Genomic DNA, 13,181 nt, shown 5'->3' with positions numbered 1-13,181 from the left:
AGTTTTCATGGCATGTGAAAACGGTATGCTAGCAGTAAAAATATTTTTTTCCTTGTATTTTTTTGAACTTTAGATTATGTTTCTCCATTTTAAGACACATCATGGATTATATGTTCCAGGAACGGTAAAATGGAGAGGATAATCGATCTCCCTCTGACTATGCTGACTTACTTTTATCATAAAAGAGGCAATTTCTGATTTGTCTGAGAGAGTAAGTTGATGGCTACACTTTATTCTTCATATCTTTTATGGTCTTCTCAAGATTTTTTTTTTATTACAGATGGCAACTTTCTTTAACAGTCAGTTAAGGTAAAGTGTCGTAAGGATATAATATACTATATACTATATAGTGTATATATAGTACTTTAAATACTATATATACTTTATAGTATAGTACTTTATATACTATAAAGGATAGTATATTGGACAACAGTGTGCAGAAAGATTTGGGACAGTATTCTTATGGACAGTGTAAGATGTCCAGTCCATATTTTACTGTAATGCATTATTGCTGGTTTGACTGAAACACTGAGGTTATTAAGTTCCACTTTCCCCTGTAAAGGAATCCATAACCGTCGTTATACAAACATTTAGCCCTACAGCAACAGTCTGGGCCTACGTTTGAAGACAAAAAAAAGTACAGTAAAATACATAACCAAATTCTCTGTTTCTTCTGTAATGTGGCTCACAGTGACCACAGTGGGAGCTGCGTCTAATTTCAGGCTATATTAAGAAAAGATCATTAGAGAGGTTATACAACACGTTTGTATGCTGAGCATGTCACATTCACCCAGTTGGATGCAATTTAAAGTAGACCTTACTTCAGTGCTTTACTTGCAGGCTCTTCAAATCCTACGTGTCTGCGCTAGTTGCTTGCAGGAGCTTGTAATTCATTGTCAAAATCTTCCTTCCAGGCTGCTTTTGCAAAAACAGTGCAATAACACCTTGCCTTCCTCTAACTTTGCAGCAAAATTTGCAAGTGAAGTCTTGTCTGCATAGCTGGAAAAAAGCGCGAGGGTTGTTTTGGTAGGGCATGAGGCGTGTCTTTTTTTTTTTTATTTATTTTCCCTTTCTTTTTTCTTCATCTTCTTTTTCTTTTTAAAAACTGAGTATTGTTCATGAACTGTCAATACCCTAGGAAAAAACAGTGGTGTGGGCACTTACTGCTTTTCCTCCAAAGTACACCCGCTGAGGTGAGCCCTGCAGCTGTAGCCAGGATTGACCTCGCTTAGGCTGCCTCCGAGTAAATCAGGAGCACCACGGGGTGTGCCTGCACCACGGGGTACCTCTTACTGGTGGTTACCCCATGGAAAAATGCGCTGTGCTGCTGGCAGGGCAAGGCCCCAGGTTGCTTCTTTTCAGTAGTGGCCTTTGGTTTCATAACGAGTTAGGGGGTTTTATTGTTTTGAAACCTGAGTGCTGAATATTAATGTTTCAAGATTGAAAAATGTTCGTTTTTATCACCTTTTGATTTCTTTTTGATTTTCAGAGCATACTCGTTGCTTTATTAAAACTTTATTAAACTTGCAATAAGACATTTTCCTTCTCAAAATTAAATATTATGCAATTATTTCTTAGCAAAGGAAATTGAAATGAAATCTTGTGATTAGGAGCACTGTAAGTACCATACCGATTTTATTTATTTATTTACTTATTTTTTAAAGAAGGAAAAGCTCATAGGGTGGTGTTCCTGTGTACAGGTAGACTTTGGGAGATTCAGAGCTGGTTGTGATTTTGTAAAGACAAAAGCGAAGAAAGCACAGAGAACTTCACTCTAATTTTTTTTTCCCGTTTCCAGATAACATGATGTAGTACCTTTGGGATGCTGGAAAGATGCATGAATTATATAAATTTCACTAATTATTTTGAAATAATTACTAACAAAATTGCTTTTCTAATTGTGCAGGTAGAACCTCGGACTAGCTCTTATTTATTCTATTTTGCGTAGGCTTTTAAATATTGATGATGACTCTACTTAAATGGATTAATTATATACTGCAGCACTTTGATTCCCCTTAATGTTACATTTACAAACCACACAAATAGCCCAAATTATGAGATGAAGAATTGGCTGTAGTAGACCTGAATATTTTTCCTCATTATTCTGCCATGAAATAAGTTCCTGTTGCTTTACATTTCGGCTCGGCTATATTCTAAAATACCTTGATCATCTAGAAAGCAACTTTAAGTGGCCGAGCAAACCACAAATTGACACTCGAAATGGATGAAATCTTAATTCATAGCTTTCCCTTTAGCATCTGGTGGTGCATGTGACAATTTATCAACCTGTATTTTAGAATGAAATTATTGCTGCTTTGCGCCTTTCTCACGTTCACTGGGAAAAACGAGAGGAACGGGAAAAATGAGTGTGCCTTCTGCAAAGGGGTTCACGCAAAACGTGGCGATGGACATTTCTGTGCTTACCAGCCAGTTTTAGCCTTTTCTAGCTCCTTCCCTTCACGCTGCAGCTTCTGATTCAACAGTCTGTCATCTTCTCCCTCCCAAGGATGAGAGCAGCCTCATCAGACAGGTTCTTCTAACTGTCCTTCACGAGGCACTGGCAGGAAATCTTTCCCTTTTGCATCGCTTTCTGTCCTTTGGTTCAGAATAGATGTTTCTTTCTAGCTGAAAATAATACCAGTGGATGGGTACGAAGGTGTGAATTGCCCTGATATGAATGTGTGAACTGCTGTTTTTACGAGATTTCACCTGGAAATGTTTAGCGGAGTTGTGTTTGGGCCTGAAGATCTCCTGATGACTACCGTTCTTAAAAACAAGTTCATCTGGTTTTTTGGATATTCTTTCCAGTTACGTTTTTTGCTGCGGTTGACTGACTTCCCCACCAAGAAGCAGTTGTGGCGATTCGGAGTCCTCAGGCTACTGTAAAGTTTAGGCTCCTTTTAAAGTTGGAGCCTAATCTTTGGTCCATATGGAAGTTTATACAGCAGCATTTAGGAAGTACTCCCGGCCAAATGCCTTCTCTCATGTGTTTTTCTTGGTGTATGTTAGTCAACTTCAATTTCTGTTAATTTTTTCTCTGTCTGCATTAAAGCAATTAGTGTGTTTTACTGTAAGGTAAAAACCTGTTGTTTTGCTCTTTCTGCTTTGAAGGTCTGCCTCCAATGTGCTCCAAATTCTAAATGTCAGACCGATAGCTGTGTGCTTGTTTCTATACTTATTTCTATACTTGGTTCACAGTATAGAAAGATGCCTTGCCTATGTTGGGTTTTGGGGGTTCGGTGATTTGGTTTTGTTTTTTTTTTTTCTTTTTCTTCTTTTTCTTCTTCATATCAGATTTCAGAGATGCTTTGCATATGAAAGATTAAGCTTAATGGATGTAATATATAACTTTAAAAACAGCTTTCTTGCATAAACGCACATTATATATTGAGCTGGTAATGTATTAGAAGAAGAAAAATAACTGAAAAGTTATGACAGTTATTGTTTCCTTATTGAATTCAGAATGTTGTGAAGGCAATTTCCTTGACAGGATCAACTCCAGAGCACTTACTAGTATGCTGATTATTTTTTTTTTTTCCCTTAATCTACCTATGAAATACCCTTTACAAGCTTGAAATTGGAGATAACTACTACTTTATCTGCAAAGATGGCAAAATTTAGTTCCAACAATTTGTTCTCTGTACAGAATTTGTGAAGGGGGAATAGAATAGAGCAGGTTGTATGAGACGTAAACCACAGAGCCATTTTATTAGTTCCAAATATAAAACCTGTGCTTTTAATTGCACAAAGCCTTCCATTACATTTTGTTTATCGTTAAAGCAGGACAAATTTGTAGTGTGCAGTATCTGGGAAAAAAGTAAGGCATGGAAAATTCAGTTGCTTTCTTTTGTCTCCCACCTCATCTGTTTTGCTAACACCGATGATGGAAACTTCATAAACTGAATCGTTTGAACTCAATGAGGTCCTGCTTCTGGACGTCGTGTCTTTTTAGAAAGAAAGCTTGAAGTTGGTACTTTTTACTAACAATAAAATGAGACTGGATAGACATTCACTTCTAATTACAGAGCTTTTTTATGGGCAGAAGAGGAGATTTCTTAGTACATGGAAGCTCAAGTCTTTGAACGTCTGTTGAGAATATGATGTGCTCTCCATCACCAATGAAAAGCGTGCAAACTATTGGGCTGAACTCAGAAGCATCGTAGGAGCCTTCAGGAACAGAGCGGATCGAGGCCAGGTCTTTGGATGATGCTGGGATTGCTCCGAGGAGCTGGAACGTGAGGATCGGGGCGCGCAGAGCAGTCAGTTCTCTGCAGGGACTGGCCCACTGCCCTTGCACTCAGGGTGTAGCCGTCTACGTGAGGCTCCAGCTTGTGCGTAAGCCAAAAGATTCAGTACTGGTTCTTCTCTCTGGTGTTAGTCCAGATGGGTGAAAGCTCTTTCCAGGTGTAGAGAGAAGCGACTCGTTTGTAGGAATCTGCTGCACCGTAGAAAACAGTTGGGTAAATCGCTGCAGCCCACGTTACGGAGCTGTTTCTGGCACGTGGCTGCGTGCAGGTTATTGTCACACCCTCCATACTGAGTAGGTGTAGAGTCATAGAATCATGGAATGATTAGGGTTGGAAGGGACCTCATCTGAAGGCTGTGATTACAGAAGGCATATAGGAGTCTGAAGGTGCTAATAGTGGTACTTACTGATGTGCCTAAATGTTGTAAGTTGATCTTATTTTGTAGGCTGCGTGGTTTTCCGATTTCCAGTCGTCTCTGCTTTGCATAGTTAGGCACTTACATAGCTTTGCAAATCCGGCCCAGTCTGTTGTTACAATGTTTTTTTACCTCTCCTGATTGCCGTGGCTTTGTGTGCAAGGAAGTATTTTGAGTAAAGTTAATTGCAGTGGTGACTATATTATGTATGGCTGTATTTTATTTACTATATATACTTCAAAATTACTTCATGATCTTTAAGCCTAAAGCTTTTTACTTCAAGGCACCAGAACACACCTCGTGTTAAAAATGGTTAAATGTACAAGGTGCAGTTGTTAGCTCGCTCTTCTTTGTTCTCTCTGCTTTCTTGAGAGAAGATCAAACAAAAGGCAGTGGCAGGTAAGGATGTCTCACAAAACATGTAGAAGAAATGTAGCTTCCCATTCCGTAAATTACTGGTGCTCTGCTCACCAGCTGCTTGTTATGATGTTTTATTGATGAATAAAAATGGTGTCTGAGGCAATAGAATGCCTTGTATCTTACAACACTGCCAGGTATAAAGATGTCTCCTTGAATAAATTTCACAATTAGAAAGTATTGACAAAAATATTTAATCTTTTTTACATCAAAATAAGCTCAAACATCTGCTGCCAAAGTCAGACAATATCAAGCGATCTTTTAAAAGTATATTTTTATTATACTGACAGATGCATGGCTGCATGACATAGATGTCAATTTAAGTTACTAGTGCCATTAATACTTCACAAAGACAAGCTCCCAGAAGAATTTACGTTTTTAAAATGTTGTCAGATGAGTATGTGCCAAAAAAAAAGTAACCAGAGTTATTCAGCTATGTTGTTAACAAAGCTAAAAGCGTGTTGTCTCCAGAGACATCACAAAAATTGGTATTTGCATCTTTTCTGTTTTCTACATTCTACAGAATTGACAGCAGAAAAAAGAATTCTGGGTCTGCAAACGCCTGTTTAAGCAACCCATAAATACATCCTTTTTCACTTTTTATACGTTTTGGCTTACAGCACAGAAAGATTTTCAGTTTCATTTGAGGTGAACTTCTTCAGCATTCATTTGCTTTCCACAAAATTTCAAGTAATCCTACTTCTTGGCAAGGGCGCTGTTGTGAAGAGAACCTTGAGGAAAATGTTAAGACCTGTGCCAGAGTTTCTGGTCTGCTTATTCAGTCAAAAAAGTGTTGGAAAGCTGTATGACTTAACTCATTAAAAAGGCTGAGATTTAAAACATCCATGTCCAGTTCTTATTTGTCGAATATGCTGATATATTCATTATTCAAATATGTGCATTTCAGTAACCTGAGATTTCATTGTGGGTATTCCATAATGGGAAACTAAGCTTAAAATTCTTTCCTTCCAGGTCTTTTATTTTTCTTTTCTTTTTTTTCCTCTCTCCCTACAGAAGTGTTTTGGAAGGAATTTTGTTTCTTAGAGCAGGATTGCAGTTTTCTGGGTAGACCAGACCAGCATTCATGGAGTTTGTTTAGTAGTGCTGCCCTGGTGCTGCTACTCTCTGCTAAAAAGCCATTGAGGTGCTAAGTCATTTGAAATACTGAATTTCTGGTTGAATCTGGAGTCATAAACATCTCATTAAGGGCTAAATCGTTATACTCAGTGATTAGAGACTGTTTTTTCCTTTAAGTGGATTTTTTTTTTAGAGATGAGCCTGAATTTTGTACACACACTTTTTACTGCTAATGCTTCTAATGTATCTAATAAAAAGAACTGTGGAACTAAAGGGCTGAAAGCCATATCACTACTTCTACGTATATTTCCGTTCCTTGTACTGAGGCAGGCTGTGAAGGTGAGATCTGTCTCTCAAAATGTGAAGTTCAAGATTCCTTTTAAAGTAGTGCTGATGCGCAGCATCTCCTGCGCTGTGATTTATCTCATCCTGGAGCCTCTACTTAAAATACACCACAGGAACTGGTGCCCAAGTATGACTGGTTTTTTTTTTTTTTTATTACTATTATTTTTTAATTGAAGCCTATATTACTAGTGCAGGCAAAAAATATTTAAAATTAGACGAGCTCTCACCTCTGCTGCCTCTTGCGGGCCATCGCCAAGTGAGATGTTTTGGATGGGACTTTATCAATGTGTGTTATATTTCAGTCTGACAAGGAAGTATGCAGTCTGCTGGCTGCCTGACCACTCTGTGTCATCACTCCTCTTAGTATAAATGAGTACATATTAAAATAGTATTTCAAGGCTTGTATTGTGAGTGGATTTTCAGGATTAATGCCCAAGAATCTGTTGTAGACTTTAATTTGTAGCGAGGCAATTTTGGAAAGGTTGGGCAGGTCAACTTGAAAGGGTAACATGGGGCATGAAATGAGGTGCAAGACTTTTTTACCCCTTGTAAAAACAAGGAGTCCCTCCTGTTTGTTTTCTTTTACTGTTCTTTGCCTTGGTAACTTGGTAGCATTTCAGTCTTCCTCTTTCCTCTCACCTCAAGTCTCCTATGACTTGACAATCTTGTGCAGCTCTGGAATAGAGAGGTTAGTCAAGATGGATTTACTAGTTGTCCACAACTGTTGTAATGTGTGTTACCTAAGGCTGGGCATACCCTGATTTGGAGTGGGGGAGTTGTGCCATGCACACAGTGTAGTGGTGCAACCTGGGGAGCAATTTGGAGGTTGAAAGCTCCCAGGGTCCCACCGCTGGTTGCTCGTACCTACCCATAGTTGAACCACTACAGCAGGAGCCGCTTTCGAAACGTTTGGCAAGACTTGATCATTTGGACAAGATGCAGCTGTAGATTAACACTGAGGGACTGGGAAGAGAGGCCGTGCTTGCTCCAACGTTATATGATGTGATCACCTCCTCTCTGAATCCCGGTGAAAATCCCCAGCTGTGGCTGGGGAAGGGTATTTGTTAGCTGCTAAGTGACAAGTTACTTCTTTAATGGTAAGGCTTTCCCAAAGATGGAAAGAGAGGTATATTTTATTGAAACTTTCAGGTACAGTCTGAAAAATCTGGAAATAAAAGTCCTTGCTTTTTGAGTGACACATTATCTTTCTGGAAAGGGTACTGTAAATATAATTCAGTCGTGTTCTTACCTGGCATCACAGGAAAGTTGTTTGATTTTTCTTCTAGTATGCAAGTGTAAGTCTTTAAAAAAAAAAAAAAAAGAAGCACCTATGAATTATTACTGCAATTTCAATAGCTGTAGTAGATGCATTGCAGCCAAAAATCTATTTGAACTGTTTTTGCCGTTTCTATAGAGAAGTGTGTGATGCTGACTTACACTATATGTTATTAACAAGTTTTAGAGAGTATTGGAAAGATGAACGTTGTCAGGAAAACCTAATGAGAGAAACATAATTCTCTGAGAAGCCATCGAGTCTGAGTTTGCAATGGGGATGTTGGCTGGGCGTCAGAAGAAACTTTTTCAGCAGTAGAAACTTTCGTAACAATGAGGTATAATAAGTCTTAGCTCTCAAATCTCTCAAACATAATAACTGAAATCCTAGATTTTGACTCATTCAAGAACTAGAATGGTAATTGCAGGTGTGTTCTACAGTGCCAAAAAGAATAAGACTCATGACAGTGGATGACCCTTTGTTACTTTTATTTTCTTCTGATATGAAGTCTGCTGATTTTCTCTCAGATAAACTCATTTTACTGCAGGGAGGGTGACGTTACCTGTTACAGGAGTACTTTGGAAGGTGCTGTAAAAATATGTGAGTCTGGTTTTGATTTATGTCTTTAATAGTGAATTTCAGTGAAGGCAAGAACAGATGAATATAGAAACACTGAAGTTCTTCATAGAATCATTGAATGGTTCGGGTTGGAAGGGACCTCAAAGATCATTTAGTTCCAACCCCCCTGCCATGGGCAGGGACACCTTCCGCCAGATTAGGTTGCTCAAAGCCTCATCCAACCTGACCTTGAACACTTCCAGGGACGAGGCAGCCGCAGCTTCTCAGGGCAACCTGTTCCAGTGCCTCACCACCCTCATTGTAAAAAAAAAGTCTTCCTTAGATCTAACCTAAATCTGCTCTCTTCCAGTGGCACTCTTTGCAATATGTCTGCACACATTTAATGTTATTATCATGATGTCATTTTCAAAGGCAGTTTATGTATGGCAGTATTTATTTCCTGCTAGCACTTCATAGAGAATAACCACGAGTCTAAAGCAGTCTTGTTATGCTATGTAAAAGCAAAGTAACTGTGACAGTGATGTCCTAGCAACACAGTTGATTCACAGGATGTAGATACATGAGAGTTAAGGATCTTGAGCTAATATGACAGTATATGACAGCCAAAAGGGAGGATTTGCACTGTCTTCTCCAAATTGTGTTGCCTCATCTTCTCTTTCCTAGCCACGCTGTTTTGCCATTTGTGTATCTGTCTCTCCATGAGCCAGTTCACCTCAGGGATGTGTCAGAAATCTGAACCAAAAGGAACAGTGGATATTTTTCAGCTGGTTTACTGAGTTGCATCTGAAGGAAGAATCCAGACAGCAAAAAAGAAGTCAGGCTCTTCTTTGGAAATGGCTACAAATGACTTTGCTTCAGAAATGAAGATCGTTTGCCCCATTTTTCTCCATCTAATCTTTCAGAGTATTAGAACCAGACTTGGATCCGAAAGATTCAGGAGAACATCCCTCTAAGTCTTGTTCTCATCAATTCACTCCGTGAGTGTAGGAACAACTAGTCGTAGGATGGATAACTGTCCTTGTAGTTTGCAGTTTATTTTGATTCGATCTTGTCAGCTATGGATATAAAGCTGCGTATTTATTTCTTTAAAGAGCATTGCATTTTGAATAATCCTAGAGATACTTCTTGAGTCACTGTAAGATAATAGTATTAATGGTATATGTTGCTTTTAAAATTAGAGATCTTTGGTATGCTACTTTGGTGGAGAATCTAGCTTTTCGATGAAGATAGTTTCACTGTAGTGTCAGGGAAATCTGGCTCCAAATGGTTGAGCTGAAAGTGGATGTTAAGTCAAAGATGTTTGTTGAATACCTGAAAAAGAAAGGGAGACGAAAGTAACTTGAGTTTTTGTAAAAGTCTCAAAGTAATGGCGAAAACAGGGAATGGCAGGGAATTTACTGTTACAGTCTTCTATGAGGAAGTAGAGAGAAGTCATAGAAACAGTAACATATAATAGTAGAAAGTTTGGATACTGGAAAATACTTAATTTATTCTGAATATCTTGCCATCTACTGTTGTCCTGGCGCAGGAAATGGTTTGGTGTCTTGCTTCTCTTTAATCATCAGCAAGCAATAAGAAATGCCTGTGTCCATCCCTTACACTCTTGCTTTTAGACTGTGTTTTTGTCTATATTGTGGTACGACAGGGATTTTTTTCCCACGCATCTAAAAGGTGAATACTTTACTCAAGACAAGTTTAGAAGCGTAGGCTTTCCTTCTGTTTTTGCCTCAGCAGTGAAAGGAAAATGTTTGGCATGGCTCCAATTGTGCTAGCTTAATTTGAAGGACTGTCGTGTATCACCATGCTCTGAAAATTGCTTTCCATAAGTGATTTATCCATTTCTGGCATGGGTAGCTGGATGGTTACAGTACAGAGGCAATTAAGCATACTGAGAGAAATCCCGACTTAATTGCGTACAATGGTAAAACACGCTTTTGTATCAATGGGGCCAAGGTTTCTCATTGTCATCCTCGAGGGTCCCATGTCACAGAAAACAAGGAGAGCTAATCAAAAGTTGCATCAAAGTCTATTTAAGTTTCTCTAAAATGGAACACTTTTACTTCATTTGGTAATCAAAAAGAAACGTGGCTTATAGAATTATAAATTCAAGATTGTAATTTTATAAGCTAATCAACATAGCTTTAGTAATTGTATTACTGTCGTATTTATTAGCTTATATGTTCAAAGATATTACAAATAGTGCAGAGGTAAAGGCTGTGATTGCAATTCGCATAAATGATTGTTTTTGCAATAAATGTTTTTGGGTAAGTGGAGAGTAGCAAAGTTCTGGAAACAATAGAAAGTCTCTTGTGAAACATCTTCTGCTTTGGTTCCATCTATATTTAGGAAGCTCAACGCTAACGATTCTCCTTTTATTCTTTTTGCAGCTAATTCCAGCCTTCTTGGAGGTGGAGGAGGTGAGTCTTTCCTTAATGATGTATTTATTCATAAAAAACTGTGAAACATATGCTGAACAAATGTAGTGTTTAGTTGGTTATAAAATAATATGCGGTAACTTCAAAAGATGGAAATGTAAAATTACAAGATGGGAGAAGTCACCAAAGTCTATAACGTTTCGTATCGTCAAGGGTCAGGGTTTGTGAGTGCTGCTGAATCCGGTTTCCCTCTGGATTAGACTAGGGCTGACCTGTGCATGAGGCTGACTGAAACAAAGGGACTGAACTGCCTTGTGTTATGTTGTGTTTAAGTATTTAGGATTTTTAATGCGCTTCAAGGGAACTTTGAATGCATGTTAAATAAACAGTTATGAAAGAAATGTTAAATAATTAAAACACTGTAAAAAGTCATGTTAGTAAATTAATGAAGCTTTATCTTTGTACTTTTTTAATTCTTAAACTCAGTTGCTTACTCCGTTCTGTTTGCCAGGATACTCAAGCAGATTTCAGTACAAATCTTTGGTGCACGTAAGAGATGCTACCAAGGTTTCTACTAGTGAGACAGAGGTGCTCATGTGCATGTAGTGTGTATTGCTTCCAAAGATATGAATTCTGGTTTATTTCAGTAGATCAATGCTATTTTGCTTTTTGTAGCACTATAGTACTGTGGCTATAAAAGCTTGCATGAGTGTTAACCGTTCAGAAAAAAAACACCATGAAGACCTTGAGCTGAGTGTTTTGTGACTTTCTTTGCCTCCCAGAGGGAAGGAAAAGAGCTCAGTTCTGGAAATTTCACAGTGCAGGAGCGGTACAGGCAGAGACTAATCTTCCTTCCTGGCTGGAGTTAAAAGGACTTGATGATCAGAGCTTACATATGCAAGGGTAAAGGAAAGGGCTCTGTAAAAAGACAGAAGATCACTGTTGCTGTGAGCCTTGAGGATAAGTCATGGAAGCTTTTGTTTTAACTGAGCAGCCCTCCCTTACTTGTGGGCTGCGGAAAGGTGCTCGATAACTGCACCCGCGTGTCTAAATAAAACGGTTCGTGTTTCTCAGCTCTGCGTCGGGACAGTAAAGTACAGGGAAGCCTTACCTGGTAATCCTGTTGGATTAATCTGTTTCTTTTGATTCGAGTTAGTTGTTTGCAGTGTACTAAATTTTTCTTTGTTTAAAAGATAATCCTTTAAAAGGTAATCCTTCGCTAGCCGGCCGTGTTCCCGTGGAGCCGGCCGTGTACCTCCTCTTCAGCGCTTGCTCCCAGCTGGTAACGTCAAAAAAAAAAAAAAAAAAAAAATCAATGCGAATGTTCAAATTCTAATCAGGTTCCCAGAGCACTGCTGCCGTTGAAAGGATTTGACTATTGACTTTCCGTGGTATTTATTCAGCTGGACCGTACTTCTGAAGTTGACGTCCGTTCAGCGTGGCACTGGATAACATGGCTCTCCCTCTGTGGCAGATGGGACGAGCTCGTGCCACGGGTCAAGTTGGGATTTTTCCTGTGTAGTTAATTTATTGGTAATTAACACCACTCGTGCCCCCCCCCCCCCCACTTCCTGGTGTCCCGTCCCCTCAGGGCAGCCTGAGGTGATGGTGGCACACAGGGCTGGGGCAGTTTCTTTCTGCAGCCCCTCTCTCCCCTCCTGCCCTGGCATCGTTGGGGGCTTTTACATAAGTTTCCTCAGCCGTCTCAGGAAAGCTCCTGTGGCAGGTGGAGTTTTGGCACATGATGGGTCCCTTGGGGAACCGGCGGCAGGTGGCACAGGGCCAGAACTCCGTGAAACACAATCCCACACAATCCCAGATCGTTTAATCTCTGGTGGAAGGGTAACAACATAACCTCTTGCTCATGATGCAGGTAAAATTCCGAATTTGACTATTTTATGGCTTAAACGGACTACTGATGGTTGAGGGGCTGTGTTTGTGCTCTGGAGGTGCCACCCCTGGGTAGAGCAGCCAGTGCGTCCTGGGAGTGGGCTCCCTTAGGTTTTCTGAGTCTTTTGAGGAAAAATTGTGAGAATTTCACTGCCAAACCACTCCCAAGTTTGAGCAGCCACCGTGGGGTGCCTGTGGCTCCGTCTTTGGGTGCGGGCATTGGCCGTGCCCTTTGGGAGAGGGGCAAGAGCACGGGGTGTGCGGGCTGGAGCTCGCTGGGGGAGCACAAGATGGAGGCGCCCCCCCGGCTGGCCCACCCAGAGCCCCCGCCTCCTAGAAAAATGTCTCGTTACTGGCAACGTGCATTGCTCTGTGGAAAGGATCGCTTCGGTTCCAGTAGAATGGTTTTGGATTTTAAATCCTGGACGTATTTTTTTCCTTTTCCAGAAGGAAGTGGTGGCAGCACTCCATGTGAAATATTGCTGGTGAATTATTAAAACTTTTATATACGTAAACACCAAAGCCTTCTTTTGATTGCAGATGCTGAATATTTATGATAATGC

The 13,181-nt window shown here is 39.8% G+C and overlaps 1 protein-coding gene across 1 annotated transcript in view; it reads left to right on the top strand.

The window, feature by feature from the left end:
• The window catches only part of MACROD2 (mono-ADP ribosylhydrolase 2), an 899,313-nt gene that overhangs the window by 180,860 nt on the left and 705,272 nt on the right, over positions 1 to 13,181 (top strand). The window contains exon 4 of the mRNA XM_086626501.1: positions 10,741 to 10,770. Within this exon, the coding sequence (XP_086482627.1) occupies positions 10,741 to 10,770 (30 nt within the window). The remainder of the gene's footprint in view (positions 1 to 10,740; positions 10,771 to 13,181) is intronic.

The sequence above is a fragment of the Tauraco erythrolophus genome, chromosome 2 (genome assembly GCF_009769465.1).
Source record: "Tauraco erythrolophus isolate bTauEry1 chromosome 2, bTauEry1.pri, whole genome shotgun sequence".
NCBI classification, from domain to species: domain Eukaryota; kingdom Metazoa; phylum Chordata; class Aves; order Musophagiformes; family Musophagidae; genus Tauraco; species Tauraco erythrolophus.
Note: the sequence above shows the minus strand (reverse complement) of the source record. Positions and strands in the feature narration are given on the sequence as shown.